This window comes from Macrobrachium nipponense, chromosome 9 (assembly GCF_015104395.2).
Source record: "Macrobrachium nipponense isolate FS-2020 chromosome 9, ASM1510439v2, whole genome shotgun sequence".
Taxonomy (NCBI): Eukaryota; Metazoa; Arthropoda; class Malacostraca; order Decapoda; family Palaemonidae; genus Macrobrachium; species Macrobrachium nipponense.
Window position 1 is genome coordinate 85493558 of NC_061110.1, and position 23773 is coordinate 85517330.

A 23773-nucleotide genomic window follows, 5' to 3' on the forward strand; every position below is an offset into this window, starting at 1 on the left:
TTCAAGTCTTCTTTGCTCAGCTTGTTGCAGCTTCTACCTTCCTTTGTTCAGCTGCTGCTGCAGCATTTGCAGCTTCGACCTTTCTTTGTTCAGCTGCTGCTGCGGCATTTGCAGCTTCAAGCCTTTTTTGTTCAGCTTCTACTGTTCGCTGCTGCAGTTCAAGTTGGAGTTTCAATTTCACTATCTCTGGGTCTTCAGTTGTAGTAACTGTACAAGCAGCACCTCGTTCAAGTGTTAAAGGCCTTAAGGGAAGAGCCTCTTCTTCAGTTATGTTACCACTATTTATCAGGAAATCTAAAATCTTTCCCAATAGTTCAGCTTTCACCACAGCATGACCTACAGATATTCTTGCCCTTACAGCTATTTGGCGAAGCTGGTCCTTCTTAGCTTCCTGTAGTGTATTCAGGTGCTCCCTGGGTGCACCTAAAAATTTCTCAAGATCAAAAGGCATCTCTCAATACTGATAAAATGGAAAATATCACCGGAAATTATATTACTACCATACACAAGCTATACAACTTAAAAAACGTTAGGTCATTCATGGATTTATGGTGCGAAGGCACCCACAAACCACAGGAATTTCCTTAATCCTTAAGTCCTACAATGTTCAGAAATTCACTTAAATGAACGAGCCTTTAATAATCCATGCCATTCAGAAAACTTAGTTCACCAATAATGCACAACCACTAACAATCTTGAATGAAATATTCTTAATTTAGTAAATAATTGGAAGTGCCAACAGTTACCTGAACAAGGAATAAACCTTTAAGTATCCATCGAGGTAGAACGAAGTTCTTGACAACGTGGTCGTAACAATATGAAGCCGAAATCCTTTAAAGAGCGAAGGTCATACCCTGAGTAAGAGGAACAGAGGTTCCTAAGGAAGGAATCTTTCAATCCCTTATGATGAGGTTTTGAAGGCCTCGAAGCACCTCGAAAAGTTGGGGCGACTATGAAGATATCGCTAAGCGATGGTAGTCAACAGAGTCGAGGGTTAAAAGAATGACGAATTCTAGGCTGCCATTACCCTGCCTGCACGTCCTCCAAAATCTCGATGTATGCTTAAGATGACGTGTTGCAACACGACATTCTCTAAGTGAAAGTGTGAGCGCGCTGGAGAACACTATCCGGTGGTGGTCTGTGTTATAAACTAGCAAAATATCACTAATACACTACACTCATGTTGTCCATCATCACAGAGAAACAACAAAATGAATTTCACAATCCGTCAAGATCGAGCGTAAGCGCAACGCAAACGTAAGTACATCCCGGACAGGCCCCCAATTTGTCACAACTTCAGCTTTCCACTTGACTATTCATCAATTCTCAGTAATGAGGGCAACACTTCATGTAGGTATAGTAGATATGTTAGGTGAATTATCTAACTAAAGTTAAAATTAAACAAAGACTTTACTTATTTTAAATCACGTCGGAATATATAATAACAAAATAATAACAAATAACCACTTAATAACTACTAGAAACATGTGAATCGTAAGCCACCGGATAACGAACTCAAAAGCATTAACTTGACAGAGCTGGAAAGTAAACATTTCCAAGGATTTACATACGTAAAAAACAAGAGGTAATTTCATCCATGCTGTCCGCTACGATCAGCATGGCAATAACATCATACACAATAATAGGTGTGTAATTAGAATTGCTACATAATGATAGGAGGGTTATTATAATATATGTATATATATATATATATATATAATATATATTATATAATATATAAATATATACATATATATATTTATATAATATATATATATATATATATATATATATATATTATATATCATTATATATATACTTTGATTCCCTAGGGGCTGGTACCTATTAAACACGGCGCCCCAAGGAGCTTCCGCCATGTTTAGTACTAGCACCTCAGATCAGATGGCGCGTAGGTAACAAGCCACAGTATCACCTATCTATCTATCTATCTATCAATCTATCTATATATGTACATATATACATATATACATGCTTTAAAAAATGACAGTAGATGCACGTGACTTCATGATATAAGCAAATACCACCCGAATAATAACAGGCAGAAATTCGTATCGAGCGCCTTCGTCCTTTAACGAGACATTAATGAAACGTCTCATTAAAGGAAGAAAGCTTATTTTTCCTTTGGTATTCGCTTGTATATATATATACATACATATACTATATATATATATATATATATATAAAGAGAGAGAGAGAGAAGAGAGAGAGAGAGAGAGAGCGAGAGAGAGAGAGAGAGAGAGAGAGAGAGACTAAGTAAACGCATTTGATAACAAAAGGAGCAATGTCTGGTCCGAATCTTACGGCACGCAAAGCTTATAGGGAGTCTGTGCAATCCATCGGCCACTCTGTTGCGGAAAGCCTTCGAGAGAGGTAACGACTAACAACTCCAACCATGAAAGCCTCCTTCCTCCTCTTCTGCCTCCTATTCCAAGGTGAGACCATTTGAAATTTGTACCTCTTTAGATTTAAAAGCTTAGTCTGATCACAAGTAGAATAAGTGGGTGTTCCTTGTCTCACTAATTTCTTTGTTATTTCGTATTTTCCTGTTTCCCTCTAATCGGGCGGTGGCATTTACCAACTTGGTCTCGGATGTCTTGATGCTTGGCCCGATAAACGCGCCACACTGATCTAAGCGATCTTGTTGGAACGCTGACGAAACGGTTTGCCATTTTGGACAGAATTTTTTTTCGTTTTAGATGCAGTTGTTTATTCAGTCTTTTTTATATACGATATATCAACTCTGACGTTATCTTTATAGGAAAATGGCTTACTCTTCGCAGGCTACGAACTATAGGTCTAATGACAAGACAGCTAGCTTAACTATTAAAGTAAATGTTCTTCGAAAAATGGAAAGTTACATCGTTAAACTACAAAAATACACAGGAATCCACAATCTACTTACAGAAGTCATCAGCCTTCAGGTGATTACAGATTATAAGGCCTTGCGCACAATAAGAGAGGTAAAATTTGACTGGAGAACAGAACCCAATGCTTTCTGGCTTTTCATTTCAGTTTCAGTTGAGCTCAGTGACTGCAGCTTTTGACAGATTATCTTTCCTTGATTTGTTCACTTATTGCTAAATTACTTACAGTAACATCTACATCTATTAAAGGACGATGTTTTATGACTTTTCTTATTATAATAGTGAGCGTATTACGATTTGGGGCAGGAAACTATCCATTAGTTGCTCCAAATCTGTAATGAATATTGTTAACTGACTTGAGCACCATTAGTTTGTTTGTCAGTGTTGTATTATTGCGGCTTAACTTTTGTGGCAATTCTAATCACCATTATTATTTGTACATAACCTGAACCTCATCACTCTACTAGAACTGCGGTACTATGACGCAGGAGGGTTAGAAAGCATAATACTTAGACCTACATGATTATTATAGTCATAACTACTTCCGTTCTGTACAAACATGCAAGAGTACGTAAGTGTAATAATTTCCGTTATTACTGTTTTCTATTTGATCAAGAGCCTAATGCTAAGCTAAAACCTATATGTCAAATATTAAAGATACGTGGTTCGGAGCATCATACCTAGACCCATGTGCTCCCATTAATGAAAAGTATTTTGAACCACGTAAATTACGGAATGTTCGGCCTTCTTCTTAATATTTGGTCATACGAAGCGTATCATACGTCTATGTCCCGATAAGCTGAGTACTCCAGGCTCTCACATTATGTGTGAGATAGCGGAATTTTTATGAATATTTTGTGTATGGTTACTCCCGGTGGAGGTGAGGTTTACCGTGTTGAGACCCTTCCGTTTAGAAAGCACAGATTCTGGCGGAGCAATGAACTTTCACTTCAGTGATTTCTCTCACACTGGTTGCGACCCGGGGCAACTGAATAACAAATATATTCAATCTATAGTTATTTTACCGTGAGCGTTGAGGTGCGTTACAGCCGTTAACTTCCATAACCAAATCTTCTTGTTCGACGTAGGCCTAGTGTTTGATGAGCAACAAAAAACGTAAGAATAGTTATAGACTTTTGCACAGTTAGTATGTTTATTTTGGCACTCTTTAAAGAGAAATCTTGGATTTTGGAGGCGAAATAACACTTCATCTGAAATTTGCAATAATGGATAAGTTTAACACGTTTAAAATCAAGCCTGGGGTATCTAAAATTGATTTCGAAACTGTAAATAAGACCATGTGTTTGAGTATGATGGACTCTCGATGAAGCGGTTTGACCACCCCTTAATTAAGAAAAAAGGTTTCATGACTCCGTTTTGACGGGGGTAACTTACTGAGTCCACATCCTTGACCTGAGATGTGGAATAACCTTTAAAGCAAAACTGCGTATAACGATAAACATATATCCTTGGTAAACAGCTAACTTGTTAGTAGTCGCATGATAAAACTTAAACTAGGATTTGACTGTTATTTGAAGGAACAGATCACGATAACTCACTTATCTATTACTTCTTGAAGAAATTGTCATTGGAGTATGAAATGAAAAAAGTAAGCTTTCACGTTATATAGAATTATTAAAAATCCAGTGGTAATCATTACACATCTCCCATTTACATAAAGATTGGATTTTCCTATACGTATCTTAATGAAATATCCTGTGTCAAAGTTTTGTCAATAGGCCTAGATAACGGCTAAACTTTCCCTTTGCTGGTCACAACTAGAAGAATTCGCTCCAACTCAGTAGTTTCAGCTTCATAAGTATTTTATTTTAGAAAACGATTACTTTCTCAGGCATAACTTCAGAGCTGTTCATAGACCTCAGTCAGTGTGGGGATGTGCCAGTCAAAAATAAGCTAGTGCAGGTAGGCACAACGAACTGCAGCGACCAAAGGCTGGATTTCTCCGAAGTCGCTGAGAAACTCCTGCAGCTAGACTTGGACAGGAATGTTATCGCAATCAACGCTAGGAAGAAATGTTGGTCAACGGCTGCTGATCCCTACAGAGAACCGTAAGTCGATTTTGATGTTCTGAGAGACATATCCGGTTGGATGCTGATTAACGGAACTTGACGGAAAAGGTAGACATACCAAGCAGTAGATTTTAAATCACTATATCATATAACACGTGGCTTGTTCACTTTTACAAGAACCATTGCTAGATTAGTAAAACAAATTCCGTTAAATTTTGATAAAAAAATTCAACTTATAAAATGTAATAAGGAATAAGAAAACTGAGTCAAAGTATAACACATTTCACAGATATAAATATATATATAATATTTATATATATATATATATATATATATATATATATAATATATATATATATATATATCTATATATATACGTAATATATATATATATATATATATATATATATAGTGTGTGTGTATACAATTACACATATATACATTGTATATATAAGTATATATATATATATATATATATATATATATATATATATATATATATATATATACATAAATATATATGTGTGTGTGTATTTACATTTATATCTATTCATATACATTTATTCATATATAGATACACATATATACATTGTATATATAAGTGTATGTATTTATATATATGTATATATACATATATGTATGTGTATTTACATTTATTCATATTCTCATCTTTATATTGTGTTTTATAATGTTATGAATACCATGCGCTGCAACTACCAAGCAAGAACTAGCACTTTCAACTGTTATGTATTCTCCGAAAACAATTGTTTTTAAAAACTGGCCTGGCAAAACAGAAGAAATTCACTTATTTTTGTCTCCGCAGGCTGCTTCTTTCTTATTATTCAGAACTGATGCACAAAAACACTACCAAAGAGTTGATAAAGTTACTGGATATGGGTCAGACGGCTCTGGGACATCAAGATGCATTCCTCACCGCCATCGTGAACACCAAAGTCATGCACTGTCTGGGAGATTACCTCTGGGCAAAAGGTACAGTGGTAATTCTATAAGTATTACCAAAATAGAATTTCTTGTGGGAACCAGACGTTAACATCATATTTCCAAAGTCCTAAGTGTGGGTCTAGTATTGTCTTGAACTCTTTGTGTTCAGTGATAACTAATATTTATTCTTTTTTTTTTTTTTTACAAATGATTTTAATAGAATTTATCGACGTTGATATTAAATCATTTCCAAAGTGTTGAGCTATGGTTAAACTCTAGTTATGTCTTGAACTCTTTGTATTCAATGATACCCAAATTTTGACATAGCTTACTGACATTGACATTCAATCATTTCGAATGTGTGAATTGTAAGTCTAATCTTGTCTAGAGCTTTGTGTTTTGTAATATCTATTATATTATACATTTTTTCTATCTTCAACAGGGCTTATCACTAGAAATCTGTGGGATGTCCTTGACGAATATTGGTTCACAGAATACCAGCGAGGTTACAAAATGTCCTCAGGGTTTGAACATGTGTTCGTGGGTGAGCTGAAGCTCGGATATATAAAAGGGTTGCACAACTGGGAAGGCTTAAAGAAGAAAGGTTACCCATTTTGCTTCACCAAGGTTGTCCGGTTAGATCAAAAGGTATTTGAGCTAACTTTTCTTCATTATATCCTTAACATCGAAGGTGATTTATATATTTTCCGAGTTTGTTGTCACTGCCTTTTTTGGGATCTAGATGTCTGTCTTCTCTGAGCAAATGACTAGATAACAGGAGTGCCTGTATATTCCAAATCTTGTTAGGAGTGTCATTAACTTAGGGTTTGAAACTTGCCAAACTTGAACCTTATGTTCTTCAACGTTGAAGGGTCTAGATCCAAGAATTAGAAATTTCACCTTTGTAACTTGAAACTATTGTGGAAGTTCTACAAAGATAATCGAGTGCATTTCGACCCAGCAACTGTAAATGTGCGGAAATTGTAAATATCTCTGTTCCATATAATAATCCATGTGTTGATGCATCTCTTTTCACTTTACTTATTACTCCAGAACGTCAACGTCTGCTACTGGAAACTAATTCCGTTCAAGAATTTGACATTTTCCATCAAGTCTTCCATCTAAAATCCACAAAAATTAAATATTTCATCGTTCACGCAATTAAAAATGTAAGGCCCAGTTCAGAACACTTTGCTTTGGACGATCATGAGGAGGCTATATTGCCATTGAAACTAAAACTTTTATGAATAATAATCTAATCATTTTCAAAAGTCCGACTCCCCATAGCCATTTTGTCTAGATCTGACTGTATACTTTTAATTTTAGCCTGATAATCTAAGATGGGACTTTCAATTTAGAGATGAAACTTTTACCCATTAGGTAAGACTCTGATTAATTCAAATAAATGAGACAGATTCACAGCCAGTTAGTCTAGACCCAAGCACCATTGAATTAGGATGATACCTCGAGAACATTGCTTACGAAGTATAATCATTTTTTGTTGGCGTTACTTGTAATAGGCATCATGGCTTATCAGACATGAAGACAAGTATAGCATCATCCATAAGTTCATTACCTAACCACCTCAACTTCCAAAGATTTTTGTTTAATGAAATTTTTTTATTGTTACTGTCATGAAATTATTACGCAGGAGCTTTTTATTTCTAGGAAGATATTTTGCTTGCCAAGTCTGTAGGAATTCTGATTAAAGATGCTAAAACTTGAGCAAAAGGCTCTACAGTCAATTTCACATCTTAGCACTAAGTTATCTCTGTAATTCTTAGAAGCACCTTATTTGCGAACGTCAAATGTGCGGCGGCGGCTAGCCTTTCAACCCGAGAAACCATTGCTTGAAAATGAACAACAGTCTTGGTTTTGTGATATTAACATCACAAATAAGATGATAATACCAGCATAGTTACACAACCAAGAAAACAAACTTTTATGAGACACTCTAGCAACTGATTCAGTATCTTGCACACACACACACATAGTATATAATATATATATATATATATATATATATATATATATATATATATATATATATATATATATATTATGCTTTTTTTCGTATTCTCCTAAGCCTAGAACTCCCTACTGAAAAAGAAAAGAATCACTGTGACTTTCGTTTGACACCTGAGAAATGTACTCCTCAAAACTACAAGAATCCGAAGACTGTCCAGTACCACCAGAGGAGCGGCCCCCATCACTTGCAATGATCCCTTAAGAAAATGGAAACTGACATCCTATATCGATATGACTCCAAGTCGCCTCTCCAAGAGCATTGCTGCCTACCTACATGAAGGGGCAGTCTACCAGTATTTACATTAGGGAACACTGCAACTACCCCCACCCACAACACCGCCAGTGCTAGCAAATTGTAAGGAACAAAGATTCTGGATAATGACACTGATCACCACTGCCTCCGCTATAAAGAAGGCCTTGCCATCCTCCAGTGGAAACTGTCATTGATCGTGACCTACGAGACCCATCTTCTCCTAACCGTCATAAGGTGAAAGCAAAGCACACTCCTAGAATAACCCTTCAGCCACCCAGTAGTACAAGCAGTACTTCCCTACAGCAGGATTCCCAGGACTTGGCACCAGCCAATCAGCACAAAAATGCATGTTCTCCCGGCCTCATTTGCTTTCTGTAAATGGCAGTAAGGACTACCGAAACTTTAGGGTAAAATGAACTTTGCACAGCTTATAAATAAGCTACCTGCTGCTACAAAGAAACCGATTCGAGATATTGGAAGATTTTTGTATAAACGGAACGGAATCCAAATGGAAATTTATTATTGTTATTATACAGGATCATCAGAACTTGTACCTATATCTTTTTAGAAAATACTTATATAAATTCCTTACATTAAGGCAGTGATTTTGATACTATTTAGAAGGTACCTCAGAATACTGCCTTCCAATGGCGTCATGAATTTTCACATCTGAAAGTAGTCCTAGATAATAACGCCAACAGTTTATCACAAGTTTTGAAATCGTACTATATTCAATTTCATATGGCTGATGGCATACGAAACTCTCTAAGTCCCCCACTGCTTCCTGAAAACTTTAATCGACTTCTGTCCAAGAGACAACTTTGTCTTATCTATACAGACAAATCACGCTGACCTCCTCAGCACGGGAAAAATGAAAGACACCTAAATATGGCTACTTACTATACTCCATTATCATCAGTCTTTTGGTCTTTGCAGGGCTACGTCGTCGAGGCGAGGCTCCAGAGAGGAAACCAGATCAAGACCTTCTTCGTCGAAACAACGCCCGAGCTGGAGATGGCCTTCTACACTCTCTGCTTCAGCTTCAGGACCTTCGACAAGAGGCACGAGTGCTTCTTTAACTTCAGGAACTTCTACATCCGCACATTCAAGCACAACCTCGGATATACCGAAGTCATCGAAGCTTCTTATCCGATTGTTCTGTAACAGTGCAATTCCAAGACAGAAAATGGGTATTCTCATAGACGCTATGTCATAGGGTATTGATTTTGCCATTTATTTTTATATTTATAAACACATTATCGTTTAGAAGGTAGGTAAAAATAAAGCCTTTTATCAAGGAAAGTTGGTTATCGACTGTCAGCTAAAATAAGATTTTTGTTAGAAGGCTCATTTATTATAGGATTTTAGAACTTTTTTCGTTACCATTTCAATAAGTTACAGAAAAATCATGATTATAATAAAGAAAGGTTAAGGCAAGAACGTGTTATGGAAAGATACATTCAATGCAGTGAAAATTATCCTTTTAGGGGAAATGTCCACAAAGTGAATGTTTTAGAGCTAATGATGATAGAAGTAATGTATTGTACTGTCATTCTATAAACTTCATTGTAGGAAATATAATGTTGAACAGAACAATTAGCGGAAGTAAAGCAAAGATATGCATAGCTTTTGAAATAAATGTATGAGACGAATAGTGACGAAAGACAAGTAATCTATGACAGTTATTTATTACAAGATGGTGCTGACTCATCATTCGGACGAGAACATGCACAGCACTTACAGCTCACTCTTCATCTATATTAGTTGATGTGGGATCTATGCTGAACATTATATATATATATATATATATATATATATATATATATATATATATATATATATATACATACATATTTATAGATATCCTATATAATATATATGTATTTGTATATATACCTATATATGCATCTATTTATGTATGTATACAATCTGCATATCTGTCTTCTGAATTTCTTTCTTTTCAAAAAAGATTAATAATGACTGACAAATAAATCGGGGTTCCAGCAGCAAAATGTTATTGGTAGAATCTTCAGATATAGAATAAATGAATGAATGACACTGAGAGCTTTATCATTTTCTTTAGACCAACGCTCAATGGAAAAGGTTTTAAAAGAAAACTATTTACGTACCCATGTTTATATCTTTAATGCCTTACTTATTCGTGATGGTAATCAGGTCAATAAAACTGTTGAGGATTAAATATATATTTCTCTTGTCTTACAGGTCAGATAATTTTTAAACCATATATGTCAGTTATTCCTCTCAAAAAAATAATCAATCATATTTATAAACCTCACAACGGAATATCTGAATGGCTAATCATATCCTTATCTTCTCATGTGATCATTGTAGGCGGTTGATCAGTCTAAACAAAGTGAAATAGGAAATGCATCAACGTAAAGAGAATCCAGGTGAACTAGACGAATACATCAGCCTTTTTCCGATTACCTGTGGCCTCACCTATTTTTGCTTTTGTTTCTTTGCCTTTTGTGGCTTCACAGTGACTTGAATCACATCATCGGCGTTTGTGCGCATCACTACGCAAATGTTGATGCCTGCAGACGGGGGATAGTCCTCCTTCGAAGATCGGTAGGGCTTCGATGTCTTGAGATTCTCAGATTCCGCGACACTCCCGATTTTCAGATATTTTTTGGTCCTCTGCGTAAGCTCTTGCGGTAAATTGGGGTAGGGGACGTTCCAGAGTAGAATAACTGCGTCTTGTAACGCATTTACCTCCCAGGAGATTGATCCTGACGTTCCCACAGGAAGCAAATACCGCTTATGGTTAGCGGTGTCTTTTTTGTCTGAGGGTTTCACACTGGCTGGTGAGATAGATATCGTCCCGCGTAAAACAAATGCCTTTGGGTTAGCCTTTAGGGAATCATCCACCCCCACATGAAATGTCCCGATGTAGTTCTTGTGTGCCAGGGAAGAAATGGCCTTTGGTGAAGAGCCGATGATTCTGGCGACAGACCCAAAAGCCCTGACGTCTCTCTGGAAGTTTGGAGCCATTGAATGAACCGTAACAGACTTCTGAAGCTGACGGGTCAGGGCTACTTTCATGACGTTATACATCGTCGTGATCTTTCAGTCCATCCGAATAACTGGTCTAAAAGCCTGTTGGGGTAAATAAGAGACCAAAAGGATATTTGCTAAGGACCGTCTTTCTAAATATGTCAGAGCACAAGTGAATATAACAAACCTGTAGAAGCAGGTTTTTGTATTGATTTGTTTATACAAATGTACACACACATATATAGACGAGTGTGGATTTCATTCTTAATAATTGTTGAATTCCAGGAATATATATTTTAAGAGTATTTTAATGTCTGTCGACTGAGAACATAGAATTCGAGGACATTTTGGTGGCCATTTAAAGGGGGCCATTTCTGTTCTTGTCTGTTCTGTTCTTTTACTGTTTCTCCAATCTGCTATCACTTCACTCACCGTGAACTTGTTCTAGTCTCTCCTTAACTTAAAGAAAATGAGAACCTTTCCTTGTTTTGACACTGACAGAAACTTTGTTACTAACTGTTCCATCCGAGCTCCTGTTTCTCAGAAGGCAGAAATCCCTAAATGTGCTTTAGCGCTCTCTTGAAAATGGCACAGAATGCCGACACGACTCATGACAAAAGATAAAAGAAATGAAAGGGAGAAGTCTATCGTTTTCGCCACCAAACCCTGACGCCTGAGAATTGGAAAAAACAACTGTGATGACGAGAGGATTCCCGCAAATAGCTTATTGTCCTAGCTGAAGTAGTCTATATATATATATATATATATATATATATATATATAATATATATATATATATATATATATATATATATATATATATAAATGTTTGTGAGTGAGCGTGTGCGCAGGAACAAAGGGTACGTGCTTAAACACGAATTATATCACAAGCAAAAAAATAGGCTTACTTACAAGAAAGGGCTAATTCACAAGCTCAAGAGCCTAGACTTGATAGTTGCTGTCAGTATGAGATGTGTAGTAAAAGTGGCTGAGGTCTCTGTTGTTGTTGTATTAAGCCAACACTTCTTGTTGCACGGGCCTTTCCCTTGTTCGGCCCGTAGAATGCTGAGGTCTCCTAGGAGACTTCCGTTTATAGCGATTTCACCGTGGGATATTTCCTCCGTGCTCTCTCTCTCTCTCTCTCTCTCTCTCTCTCTCCTCTCTCTCTTTCGGTACTCATTGAAATGTACTGCATTCAGGGCATGCAACGTAGGTTGGAAGTGACCATAGCTGTCGAAGTGTTTACTAAACTAATATAATATAATATATATATATATATATATATATATTATTATATATATATGTATATATAAACATATATACGATATATATATATATATTTATATATTTATATATATAGATATATATAATTACTATATGTTTATATATACATAAAGAAAACAAATTCCAGCAGATTATCTGATTTTAAATAGCAACTAAAAATGCATTCGAATGTTTGACAGAGTCTTCATCCGAAAATTTATTATGCAATACATCCCGGAAACTGATGACGTCACTCTTCTCTCCTGAGTACCCTCTCTCTCTCTCTCTCTCTCTCTCTCCTCTCTCTCTCTCTCAAAAACTATAACCGAGTTAAAGAAGAAACAAACCACACTTAAAAAATGTCATCATTCAACTGAAATCCAGATCCTTTTATGTGTCTGCATATGTCCGTATATATACACGTCTTCAATTAAGCAATAAGGTTTTAAGATAATGTCCTATATAAAGTTTTAAAGTACATGGTTTATAGAATACAAAATATGACTTAAATTATAAGGTTTGCCAAAACGAGAAAGGAGTCCATCCAGGTAAATGGAAGTGTCTTGAACAAATACACCATTCATCAAGATTAGATAGCGCTAAGGTAAGTAATCCTAGACTGTAATGGTGTGGATTTTTAGCTAAGAAGTGATAAAGTTAAAAAGATATCTACAATGCTGGAGACTACAAAATATTACAAAAAGCTCCACTTCGAACTGACTAAATGAAATTTAGGATGACAAACTGAGCCTTCGAAATTGGTTACACAATCGAAGCAGGTGGCGAAGGAAAAAACTTCCAAAGCGCCCACCTACGGCAGTGCATCCTTTATCCTACGAGAAATGTGTGGGAAAGTGGCATCTCCGTCCCTGGAAAACCAACAAATAGGCTTTCTTTCACTGTACCTCGAGTTAAGCCCGAGTGTACCTGGTTCAGGAGATTTGTACTTCTGCAGTAGTTCAATCAATATTGATGTTTTAGGCGTGACATGGGCGTTCTGATACCCTGTCTTAACTCTGACCTTGACTTATTCCTGTAATGTCGAGGACAGGGCTTCAGTAATGACAATCTAACGGAATTATTTTGAGGAAACGAAAGTTCCAATACATATCCTAAAATGCACTGGCGCAGCAAATGGACCGCCTCGCATCTTTCGTCAATAATTCTTCAACATGTTGGATATCATGTTTTTAAAAGCTAATGTAAGTCTGTTGCAAAATCATCATGACTTGAACGAAATAAAATCTTGTCCAATCACTGGGAAAATTCAAGCGCCTCAGTGGCGTGGTTGATATGGTGTTTGCGTTCCACCTTGGTGGTCGCGGGTTCGATTCTCGGCCATTCCATTGAGGAGTGAGAGATGTGTATTTCTGGTGATAGAAGTTCACTCTCGACGTGGTTCGGAAGTCACGTAAAGCCGTTGGTCCCGATGTTGAATAATCACTGGTTCCATGCAACGTAAAAGCACCATACAAACAAACGAACTGGGAAAATTCACTCACGATCTCTAAATTAATATGAGTCTTATTGTTATTATAACAACCCAAACTTAGTATTACAATAGTTATATGTGATTGTTCATATATTCATTCTTATTTGGACTGAATACATTCGGCTATTTGGAAGAAAAATTATCCCGGTTACAACACATTATGAGGGTGAAAGTTCTAGACTGGAATCCGTGTTAAGAATTGTCCATTTCAGTGTAATCTTATCATACGATTTCATGCAAAAATAAAAAAAAATACTTATGGAGAAATGTCCCCACCAGAGTAGCAACAGTGTTTATAAAATCCCATGTATGGAGACACACTAATTTCACTTGGGCCAAATAAGTAGCGAATTACATAGAAAGATAAATCAACATGAACATTCAGTCATAACTAGCCGAAAGAATAAAGCTGTTTTTATGTACCATAGTAGTATAACTAAAAGATGTAAAAATATTGTACTCATATATATTTTTAGTCTTGATTATTACTACTGGCAAAGGAAAATATTACTAATTTGAGCCTAGATTTACACAATCTAGGTCTGTTATGCACATGATGTTCTAAAGAGCAGAGAGACTTAAGTATGTCAATAATCAAGGTTAATGTCCTTAACCTCGCCTCGTTTCATCCAAGTACCTGAGTTAATCCTAGACTACCCTTTCTCACCTGAATCATAGTGTAATGGTTTTTGCACAAGTTAAAATGACTACATGCACCTTTAATCTTCGTTGTTTCTAAAACCGTGTTTTCTTCATGTAATATTTTTCCGTTGTATGCAGCTTGCGAGAAAAAGCAAGAGATCTTGCACTCCGCGTTGTCTCACTTCCCTCGCAGCCATACCACTATATTAAAATCATGTCATGTAACTAATGGAATGGAACGAAGGCAGTCTTTATCTCAAGTATTTCCTAAGAAATAGTTATTTTCAAGAAGCTTGAGAGGGAAAAGAAAGGTTTATTGTGGATACACAACCTTAGACGAGTGCTATGTGAGGAGAATCGAGAATGCTATATTGTGGGATTTTCTAGAAGCTGTTATTTATCTATTTTTTTTATTGGAGTGAAGCTTGGCTTAAGGCAAGCAGGACTTAGAGTGACCCATTTGGTGTAACCGTTTAAGACAAAAGTGTTCCCAGCAGAACGATGGAGTAATGAGAGAGGTCACAGACTGGCTGGCTACAAGACGCTGGTGGAAAGTTTTGGGATAAGAAATGGGGTCGCAAATGAAGGTTTCACAGTAAATGAACTTCGTAGATGTGGCATCGCTGACGAGTGATGATTGAGAGAGAGAGAGAGAAAGTCACAAAGACTGACAAAAGAACTTGAAAGTGGCTATTGAAAGGGGAAAGCTAACATAGGGAAGTTTTAGGACAAACAAAAATTTATGAAGCTTGGGAAATGAACACCAATGGGATGACGAAAGAATACAAGTGACAAGTAATTTGGATAAGAAGAAGAGTCCTACAGAAGAAAAAATTACGACCGTTAAGTGTCCCACATTGAGGTAATACTTTTAGTTCGTGAAGTTTGCTCGATCTATCTTATATGTATATATTTCTTTTATTTGTTTTTAATGTGAAAGAACTTGTCTAACTTCTTTCGACAAAGAAGTTATAGTTACATGACTTGCACACACATGGATATATAATGTGTTGTATAAATAGTGTATAATAGTATTATTGAATATATAATAATATTATATCTATATTGTTGTGTTGTGTGTGGTTGTGTGTGTATGTATAATATATATATATATATATATATATATATATATATATATATTATATATATATATATATAAATACACACACATATATATATATGCATGTGTATGTATAATATATATATTATATATATATATATATATATAATATATATATATATATATATATATATATATATTATATCTGTGTGTGTGTGTATGTGTGTGTGTGCGTGTGTGTGTGTATTGCACAGGCACAACATGGAATTCGTACCCACATACAAACTGAACATAAAAGAAACTTATAAATAGAGTCGCAAAAACTTCATTGGAAATTCTGTGTCAACCGCTTTTTATTTGTGTTGATGTGAAAGAACCTGAATATTGCTTCCCATAAAAACGTTGTCGAAGCTATCGTTGCGTGACCGGCTCATTTATAGAACCTAGATCGAATACTTAATTTTTCTTGGTAAACCCTTCGAATGGAAATTGTTACCTCCATGGAGGGACTTTATGGTCTTTTTGGAGAAAACTAGTGAGATGGCTTTCTCTGTCCGCCCTCAGACCTTAAAACTACTGAGGCTAGAGGGTTGCAAATTGTTATGTTGATCATCCACCGTCCAATCATCAAACATACCAAATTACAGCCCCCTAGCCTCAGTATCTTTTTTTATTTAAGGTCAAAATTAACAATGATCGATCATATGGCAACGCTATAGACAGGCCACAACTGGGCCGTGGTTGAAATTTTCATGGGAAGCGGCTCATACAACATTATACGTTGTACAGAAAACTCGACTGCGCCGAAGAAACTTCGGCGAATTTTTAATTTGTTTTCTATTAATGCTGATTTACTCAAACCCCTTGCAATAGAATTCTGAAGGGCTGGAAGTGAGCTACTGATGAAAAGAGCCAATAGTGATACTCTGGCAGTTCTTTATTTATTTCTCCTTCGTGTATTCAAATAGACACGATTCAGCAATGATTTAATGCTTCTTCAAAAACAAGTTTGGAATTGGGTGGTTATCAATCGTTTCTTAGCCACTTGATTATCGCTTACTTGGGGAGTAAGCTTAAACTACATTGTTGTTGTCGTTGCTCTTGTTGGGGGTAGGTATGGTCTATGGCAGAGCCTAAAAAAGCCTAAAAAAGCCGTTCTGGATTGAGTTAAAGATTCAGGAATTTTTGGATAGGATATTTATGATTTATTTATTACAATGAAAATTTTAAATATAAATACTGTATATGTTAAACAGTAGAGAAAAACTATTTCCAATAAGATAAAGTGTATTTATCTTAATTTTCGTTGGTGAAACAAGGCTCTATTTGACAGTAGATTTCAGCATGTTTTATTTATTTAGTGTACTGAATTTAGGCCATGTATGTTCGATTATTTTGTTTCTACTTATAACTGAGAGCATATGAACATGTTAATTAGCGTCCTTTTTATTTGATTCTTGTTGTTAGTATAAGTAGTACTAAGTACGATGACCACTTTATGGTAAGTTAGGGATATAATGTTTATAACTGCCACTAGATCTAACCTAAATAATAAACAATGAGCATATCTTGATCATCTCACTCACACCTTAAGAAACAATTGGTCTCAGTTTTTTTTGCTTCTTTTATTAGAATAACACGAAGGGGAGTAGGTCGCTAATAGTGGGCTGTTAACCCCAGAGTTTGGACTTGATCATGCACTTTTGGGTAGAATTAGAAAACTTTATACATGTATGCTTTGACTAAGTTCCCCCCCCATCCCCTGTCCCCACATACCAACGAAACATTTTTGGATATGGACCCCAACAAGCCCTGTCCCCCGATGGCCAGTATGGGACTTGCTATCTAAGGACCGATTATTACCCCATATTTTTGTTATTCAGCCACATTAGACTCGTTGGAAGTGTGGTTTACGTGCTTGCCTACCAATTCGGTAATCAGGAGTTCGATTCCCCGCTCTGCCAACGTGGAATCAGAGGAGTTTGTTTCTGGTGAATGGAAATTAATTTCTCGATATAATGTAGTTTGGATCCCACAATAAGCTGTAGGTCCCGTTGCTAGGTAACCAATTGGTTCCTAGCCACGTAAATGAAAATCTAATCCCTCGGGCCAGCCGTAGGAAAGCTGTTAATCAGCTCAGTGGTTTGGTAAAACTATACTTTTTTTTCACATTAGACTAGCTTTTGACTCCATTACTTCCTCTCATATGTATAAATTGCGGTGTCTGTCTTTCCCAAGTTTCTACAAATTAATTTCAACTTATTTATTATTTTAAATGAGTGAAATAATGTCTGCCATTTTCAAAATAGCTGACATAAACATTTACTCCTTTGGTAATATTTCTAGTGACATTATATTCAATTATTGCAAATTTTCAAATTAAACCTAATGACTATACTTCAGTATACCTGCATATGCACCAATAAATATTGAGAGTTTTAAAGTAAAAATTTTTCATGAGAAGGCATATTTGAATAAGGATATTTATTCATTTTCCTAAAAAATCTGACATATTGTTTTAAAGCAACATAGGAGACGATACTTGAACTCACTTTGCTACTTGCAACATATACATTACATAACCAGAGAGATACTTATTACAAAGGAACAACTTGAAGGTGGACTATTTCAGAGTCTATAGTTAAGCATATTAGTCTAGTGGATTAGGTCAAAAACTAGTAGGAATTGTGCACTTTTTGAACAGAAAAAGTTTCTGGGAGATTTTTATGTGGTCTTTCCAATAAGATGAGGAGACAAGTGATCTGAGCACTCTGTGACCCTGAAAAATGACATTTTTCAAAATGGCCGCCTTATATTTGCCACTTTTTAAAATTTTTGCCCCTATGTTTGTTTTTAGGAATATAATTAATTATCTTGATACTTTTTGAAGTACAATGACCATAATGCACTGTTTTTTACCAAAAATAATAAATAGAACACCTTTCAAGATGGCTGCCAACAAGTCAACATTTTATAACATTTAATTTAATAATTTAATAAATGTACAAGCTTGATCCTGGGGAAAATGTCTCAAAGAGTGCATCCAACATATTAATGACAAAAAGGATTTTTCTGAGGTGCATTACAAGTGTTCCATAGACAGTCAAAAGTGCAGCCAACAATTTAACACAGTAATAGATGCATCAGAAAAAAATTTAATCTTTAGGCATATGTAAAGTGTTTGAAGCTATAGTAAAATGCATTTCTCAAAAATAGTTATATCACATTTGAGTATTCATCTTGTTTTACTCACACCACAATCAATAATAATACAGTATATAGTTTGAAATAGTAATATATCTATAATGACTAAACTTAATTAGATTTCTCTTAATACATCATCAAAGTTACATTGTCCTCATCACAAACTATAAACCTGAGAAAAATGATTTTTTAACTACATGTACTATTTGTGCATGGAACATAATTTGTTTAACCAATGACAAACACTGTGAATACTGTCAAAAGGAGTAAATCTACAGCATCTATAACATTATGCAAACATGATATTAAAACTAGTCCAAAACAGGTGTAACAGGCAATGACAAGCCCATGTCAAAGTTATCAAACTTCTCCTGATGTAGTCATTTGCTCAGCAGGCTCCTCTACAATAACAGAGTTCAGTACATGGCAGTGTAGCCAGAGAACACTTGCATGGAAAATGCACGATTTCTTGCAACAACATTTTATCAGCTCTTGACAGGATTTTGCTGCCTCTGGAAGAGAAGTCCAATAGGGTAACCATTCATCATTCACCTTGCTCCATCCCCATTGCTCAGGTGATGGATCTGTTTGCATTGCAACCAGAGACTGGCCCCATACCTAAAAAATAGGATAAGTAATAAGTTACCATTAATATTGTAGAACACAAAAAATAAGACTAATGAGAGGTGTAAATGCCTTTACCAATAACATAAGTTTAAAATAAATCAAAAAGATGAATAAATATGTATAATGCCATAATAATAATGAAAATGCGAAGTTGAAATACCTGACCCCCTTGGAAGGTTGCTTGTCTTACATGTTCCCTCAGGGCAGCTTCTGTTGGAGGGATACGATCCAGCTGTCTACCTTTGGCAAACAAAGCCTTTCGTAATTCATTGACTTTTTGACACTCACTGGTGCGATCATACAGTAGACAACATAACGTTGCACCAGTTGGAAATCATCATCTGATATATCTCCAATAGGCTTTGAGAGGTTTACAAAGGCTTCTGTTGCCTGTGGATAGGCTGACCATACATTCCATGCTGTTCTTTTTCCTATGTTTCCAAAGGATGAGCAGGTGTCACACCCTGTAAGTGCATGGAAGAATGTGAAAGCTTTTGACTTCTGTTCCCCAAGATCATTTGCAATTTTGTGCACCGGAATCACTTTAAATTATTTTTTCATTCCAAAGGCAATCAAAAGCTGTTCTAGTGGCAGCTGGTGAAATGTAGATACAGCAAGTACCACCACATCTGTATCCACAGTTCGTATAAGAACTGTCTTATGGCCCTGTTGAGCACAGTGTTGGGCATGCAGAAGCAGCCTGGTGTCAGCCTCCTCATGATTACTTGGATAGAGGGTGTTGGGCGTGTTTTCTCCAACATCAGGCACAACTTCAGTGTCCAGTGTGCTGTATACAGTTTTACCCGGGAACGGATGATCGGCAATATATTTGGCCAAGAAAATGGTACAAATCTGTTTTGTTATCTTCTACACGCAAAAAACTCTGCCAGTTAGTTGGAATAGGTGTTCCCCGCTTGGACTTGTATGCGACTTCCTGACGCTCTTTTCTGTCTTGCAAAACTCTTGAGACTTTCCTTGGAATATCTGTCCCAAACAATGTCCAGTCGACTTGCTACCTCAAGGTTCTTCTGTATGTATGGCAGGAAAACTTGGTCTGCGTACTCTACAAAGGTGCATAGCCTTTTGGTGCCAGCATGTTTACACAACTGAACCGTCTCAGATTTTGGCAGTTGAAGAAGGAATTTCATGTATGGCAGAGGTTTGCTGATGCAGGCATCCGATGAGATCAGACTTGGTACATGCCCTTAATCCTCCCATATCAGACAGAGCAGGTGGGACAGCCTGGTTTTCATGTCTGAAAAATTCATCCATGTTCCCTTCTCTGGTTTGACAAGCAATGTACATCCGTGAAAATAGCTCAACATTGCTTTTAAGGGGAGATATTTGAAACCTGTTTCTTGAAACTGCCCTGACTCGTTTTCTCTGGAATAAAGGCACATTATTCTTGGGTATAATATCAGTGAGAAGTGCTGAGCCTTTTACAAGTCTGTCCTCAACAAAGGTTTCATATTGTGCCTTTCCTATAGTATTGATAGACTGGATAGACAAAACTACTTCTTTGGGCATGACTTCTTTGGTATCAAGTGCTATGAGGTCTTGGCTTTCTCATTGAAAGGATTTTCAAGTTTCTGAATGGTATTTACTATTGCTCTCACATCCTCAGCAAACTTTGCCTGCGTTGATGGTCCTTGATCATGATGCAGACGTACCCTTTCTTGATTTGAAAGCTGGAATGAGTTTTCAAACTCCTCAGTGATTCTAACAACCTCTGGTCCTGCAGTAGCCCACTTTTGCATGGCAGCTGAGTTCTCCGTCAGACCTATGATACCGCCATCTCCTTTGATTTTGGCATTCATTTGCTCGTGCGCTTGGTCCAAGGCCATGAGAGAAAACAGGTGATCTGACCTCTGTACAACAAAATGACCTTGCTTGAATTGGACGTAGGTTGTTGGACACTTCTCTGGTAGCTGTACCATGTCTCTAATGTGAATGGGAAGCCAGCGGGCATAGTTGGTATGATCCATGGAAAACATCCAATGAACTAGCTGTCCAAGGCACTCAACATAGAGATCAAAATTGCCTTCACGTAGAGAACGGATATACTGCAATGCAAGTAGCTCCAACTCCTGCACCATATTCCAGTACTGAAACTGAGGTGTACTCTTGACAGGTAGGATGCATATGCTTCTTTCTTCAGTATATGTAATGCAGCAGATGTAACTTGATGCAAATAGCGTGACCTGGTCACGTGTGAGCCTTTAGAATAGCTTCTGCACGCCTGAAGTGGTAACACAGCCTGGACTACAATACTGCTCCATCCACTTCCATCAAGAAGATCTCCCAACAGCTTCATTACATTCATTTCAATGTGCAGTCCCCCATCATGATAACAATTTTGCTCTCACCAAACCTCTCTGGAAATGCCCACTGGATTCTTTTTGCAATAGCAAACAATGGTTGGTCCACTGTGATTACAGGGACCTGGCCTGGGTTGAGATTTGCAGTGGCCTTTGTTACCAGTTCCATAGAATGTGAAATCATAGCTGCAGTGTGGGCCTGCTCTGTGAATAGTGGGAGTAGAGTTATAGGGGAAGGTGGTCTTATTTGTTCTGTTGTTAGCCTACTTGCGTGGTAGGCTGCCCATGAAACATGGTCATCTGGATCAAGTTTGTCCTTTTCCAATTTCTCACCAACTGTTTCAAGCCAGAGGTCTTCTTGTTCTTTTGCCATATTGGCAATATTTGTGAGCTTTGGTTTCACCTCTCCTTGTCTTGGAACCATTGGCTCTGAACTGGGCATTTCCAGTGGAGGAATCTCTGAGTAATCATCTGGCAATGGTAGCAATTTACCTTGGTTTGGTTCGATACAGATTTTGGTTCTTTCAGTTCCAGGATTAGATACAGTAGGAAACTGAATTATGGAAACAGCTGTTCCATGAAATGAATCCTTTGATGTTCTTGAGGAAGTGTTATGGTCGATGTTGTCCACTGCCCCAACAGTGAATATGCCCTTTCTTAGAGTTGTAGGACAGACACATCCATCTTCTTCAAACTGCTTGATGACACCATTGGCAAGAGCTGTTGAGAGCTCTTGAGTGCGTTCATATGATACAGAGTCCATGACTAAAACAAACAAAGTATCAACAAGACTTCTTTGTCGAGTTTTTTGCATGGATGAGTAGGGCTGCAATAGATCGAAAATGGTGTCTCTCTGCACTTTCTGGGATGTCTTGTAGATGAAGCTTCTCTTGAGGTCTTCTTCGTATTAAAAAATCAGTAGCTGTGACAGACAAAGGCTATTTTGGTCATAGCATCATCATCACATTGTTGATCTTTGATACAAGGTACTTGTAATATCATCTTTACAAGGATACTTCCTCATCAGCATATGTACAAGCAATGCGGATAGCCTTTCCAATATCTCTGTCAAACATCAATATTATATCTCTTCCCTCACTATGGGCCCTGAGGTCTGGAATAAGAGCTAACAACTTTTCTTTAAGTCTAGTCGTATGCACCTTTTGGGTATATGTTGGATCTATTTTAGCCATTCTTGCATCATACATTTTCCCTAGGTCTGCAAGTTTAAATACTGGAAGTGATTCACCTCTCTGTTCTTCTATGTGTGAAACCAATTCACTTAGAACTAGCCCAGTGTTGAAAGCATCATTTGTTCCACTGTCATCAATATTCTTCTTTCCCTAACTTTGTTGTACAAATCTGTCATGCATTTGTGGTGATAAACAGCATCACGAGCTGGCAAATCTCCAGCAGAAAGTTTGCCGAAAAGTTTTCTGTCTTGTAGTATATGAGCATACTCTCGGACTCTGCGATCAACATTTAGTGACATTGCTTTGATCAAAGGTGCTTCACTCTCATCTTTCTCACAGAAGAAGCATAACTCTGCTTTTGGCATGCTGTCACTGCTTAATCTAAGCTTCTTTTTTGCTGGGCTTGGTTGACAGCCAACCTCCTGCTTTGCTTTCTTTTCTTTAGCCCTCTGTAGCTTCTGGTTGTTGAAAAGGCCTTCACATGACTTGTGAAACTTGGCATCATTTTCTTGTAGCGTTGCTTCAATTCCTTTGCCATTGTCCAGTCTTTTAATGTCGATGTCCAATGGAACACATCCAAGTTGTTCAAATTCATATATATTTTCTGCTAACCTTTTGTAACTACATTCACTGTCTCTTCGTTGTGTTTTACCACCTGGGAGTTTAAGTTTCTCATTTGGTTTCATAACCTGGCATAAAATACATAATGTCCAATCTGTTGAGGGTTTAGCAGTTTTCTGCATGGCAGCTCCTTCCACTGGATCTACTTGCATGCACATTTCAGACATTTTCTATGGTTAAACTGTTAGCAACTACAACTA

At 36.8% G+C, this 23773-nt stretch overlaps 1 protein-coding gene across 1 annotated transcript; it reads left to right on the plus strand.

The window, feature by feature from the left end:
• Positions 1-2316: 2316 nt before the first annotated feature.
• On the plus strand, positions 2317-9999 carry LOC135217911 (endoribonuclease CG2145-like). The gene is made up of 5 exons (XM_064253957.1): positions 2317-2453; positions 4738-4954; positions 5739-5905; positions 6300-6505; positions 9075-9999. The coding sequence occupies exons 1-5, from the start codon at positions 2414-2416 to the stop codon at positions 9300-9302; spliced, it is 858 nt and encodes a 285-aa protein (XP_064110027.1). The 5' UTR covers positions 2317-2413; the 3' UTR covers positions 9303-9999.
• The last annotated feature ends 13774 nt before the right edge of the window (positions 10000-23773 follow it).

Bases quoted from the DNA above. Each gene is read 5' to 3' on its own strand.
- LOC135217911 (XM_064253957.1), top strand. From the start codon at position 2,414: ATGAAAGCCTCCTTCCTCCTCTTCTGCCTCCTATTCCAAG. The intron at 2,454-4,737 runs GTGAGACCATTT...TTACTTTCTCAG, and splicing joins CTTCTGCCTCCTATTCCAAG to GCATAACTTCAGAGCTGTTC. The intron at 4,955-5,738 runs GTAAGTCGATTT...TTGTCTCCGCAG, and splicing joins GCTGATCCCTACAGAGAACC to GCTGCTTCTTTCTTATTATT.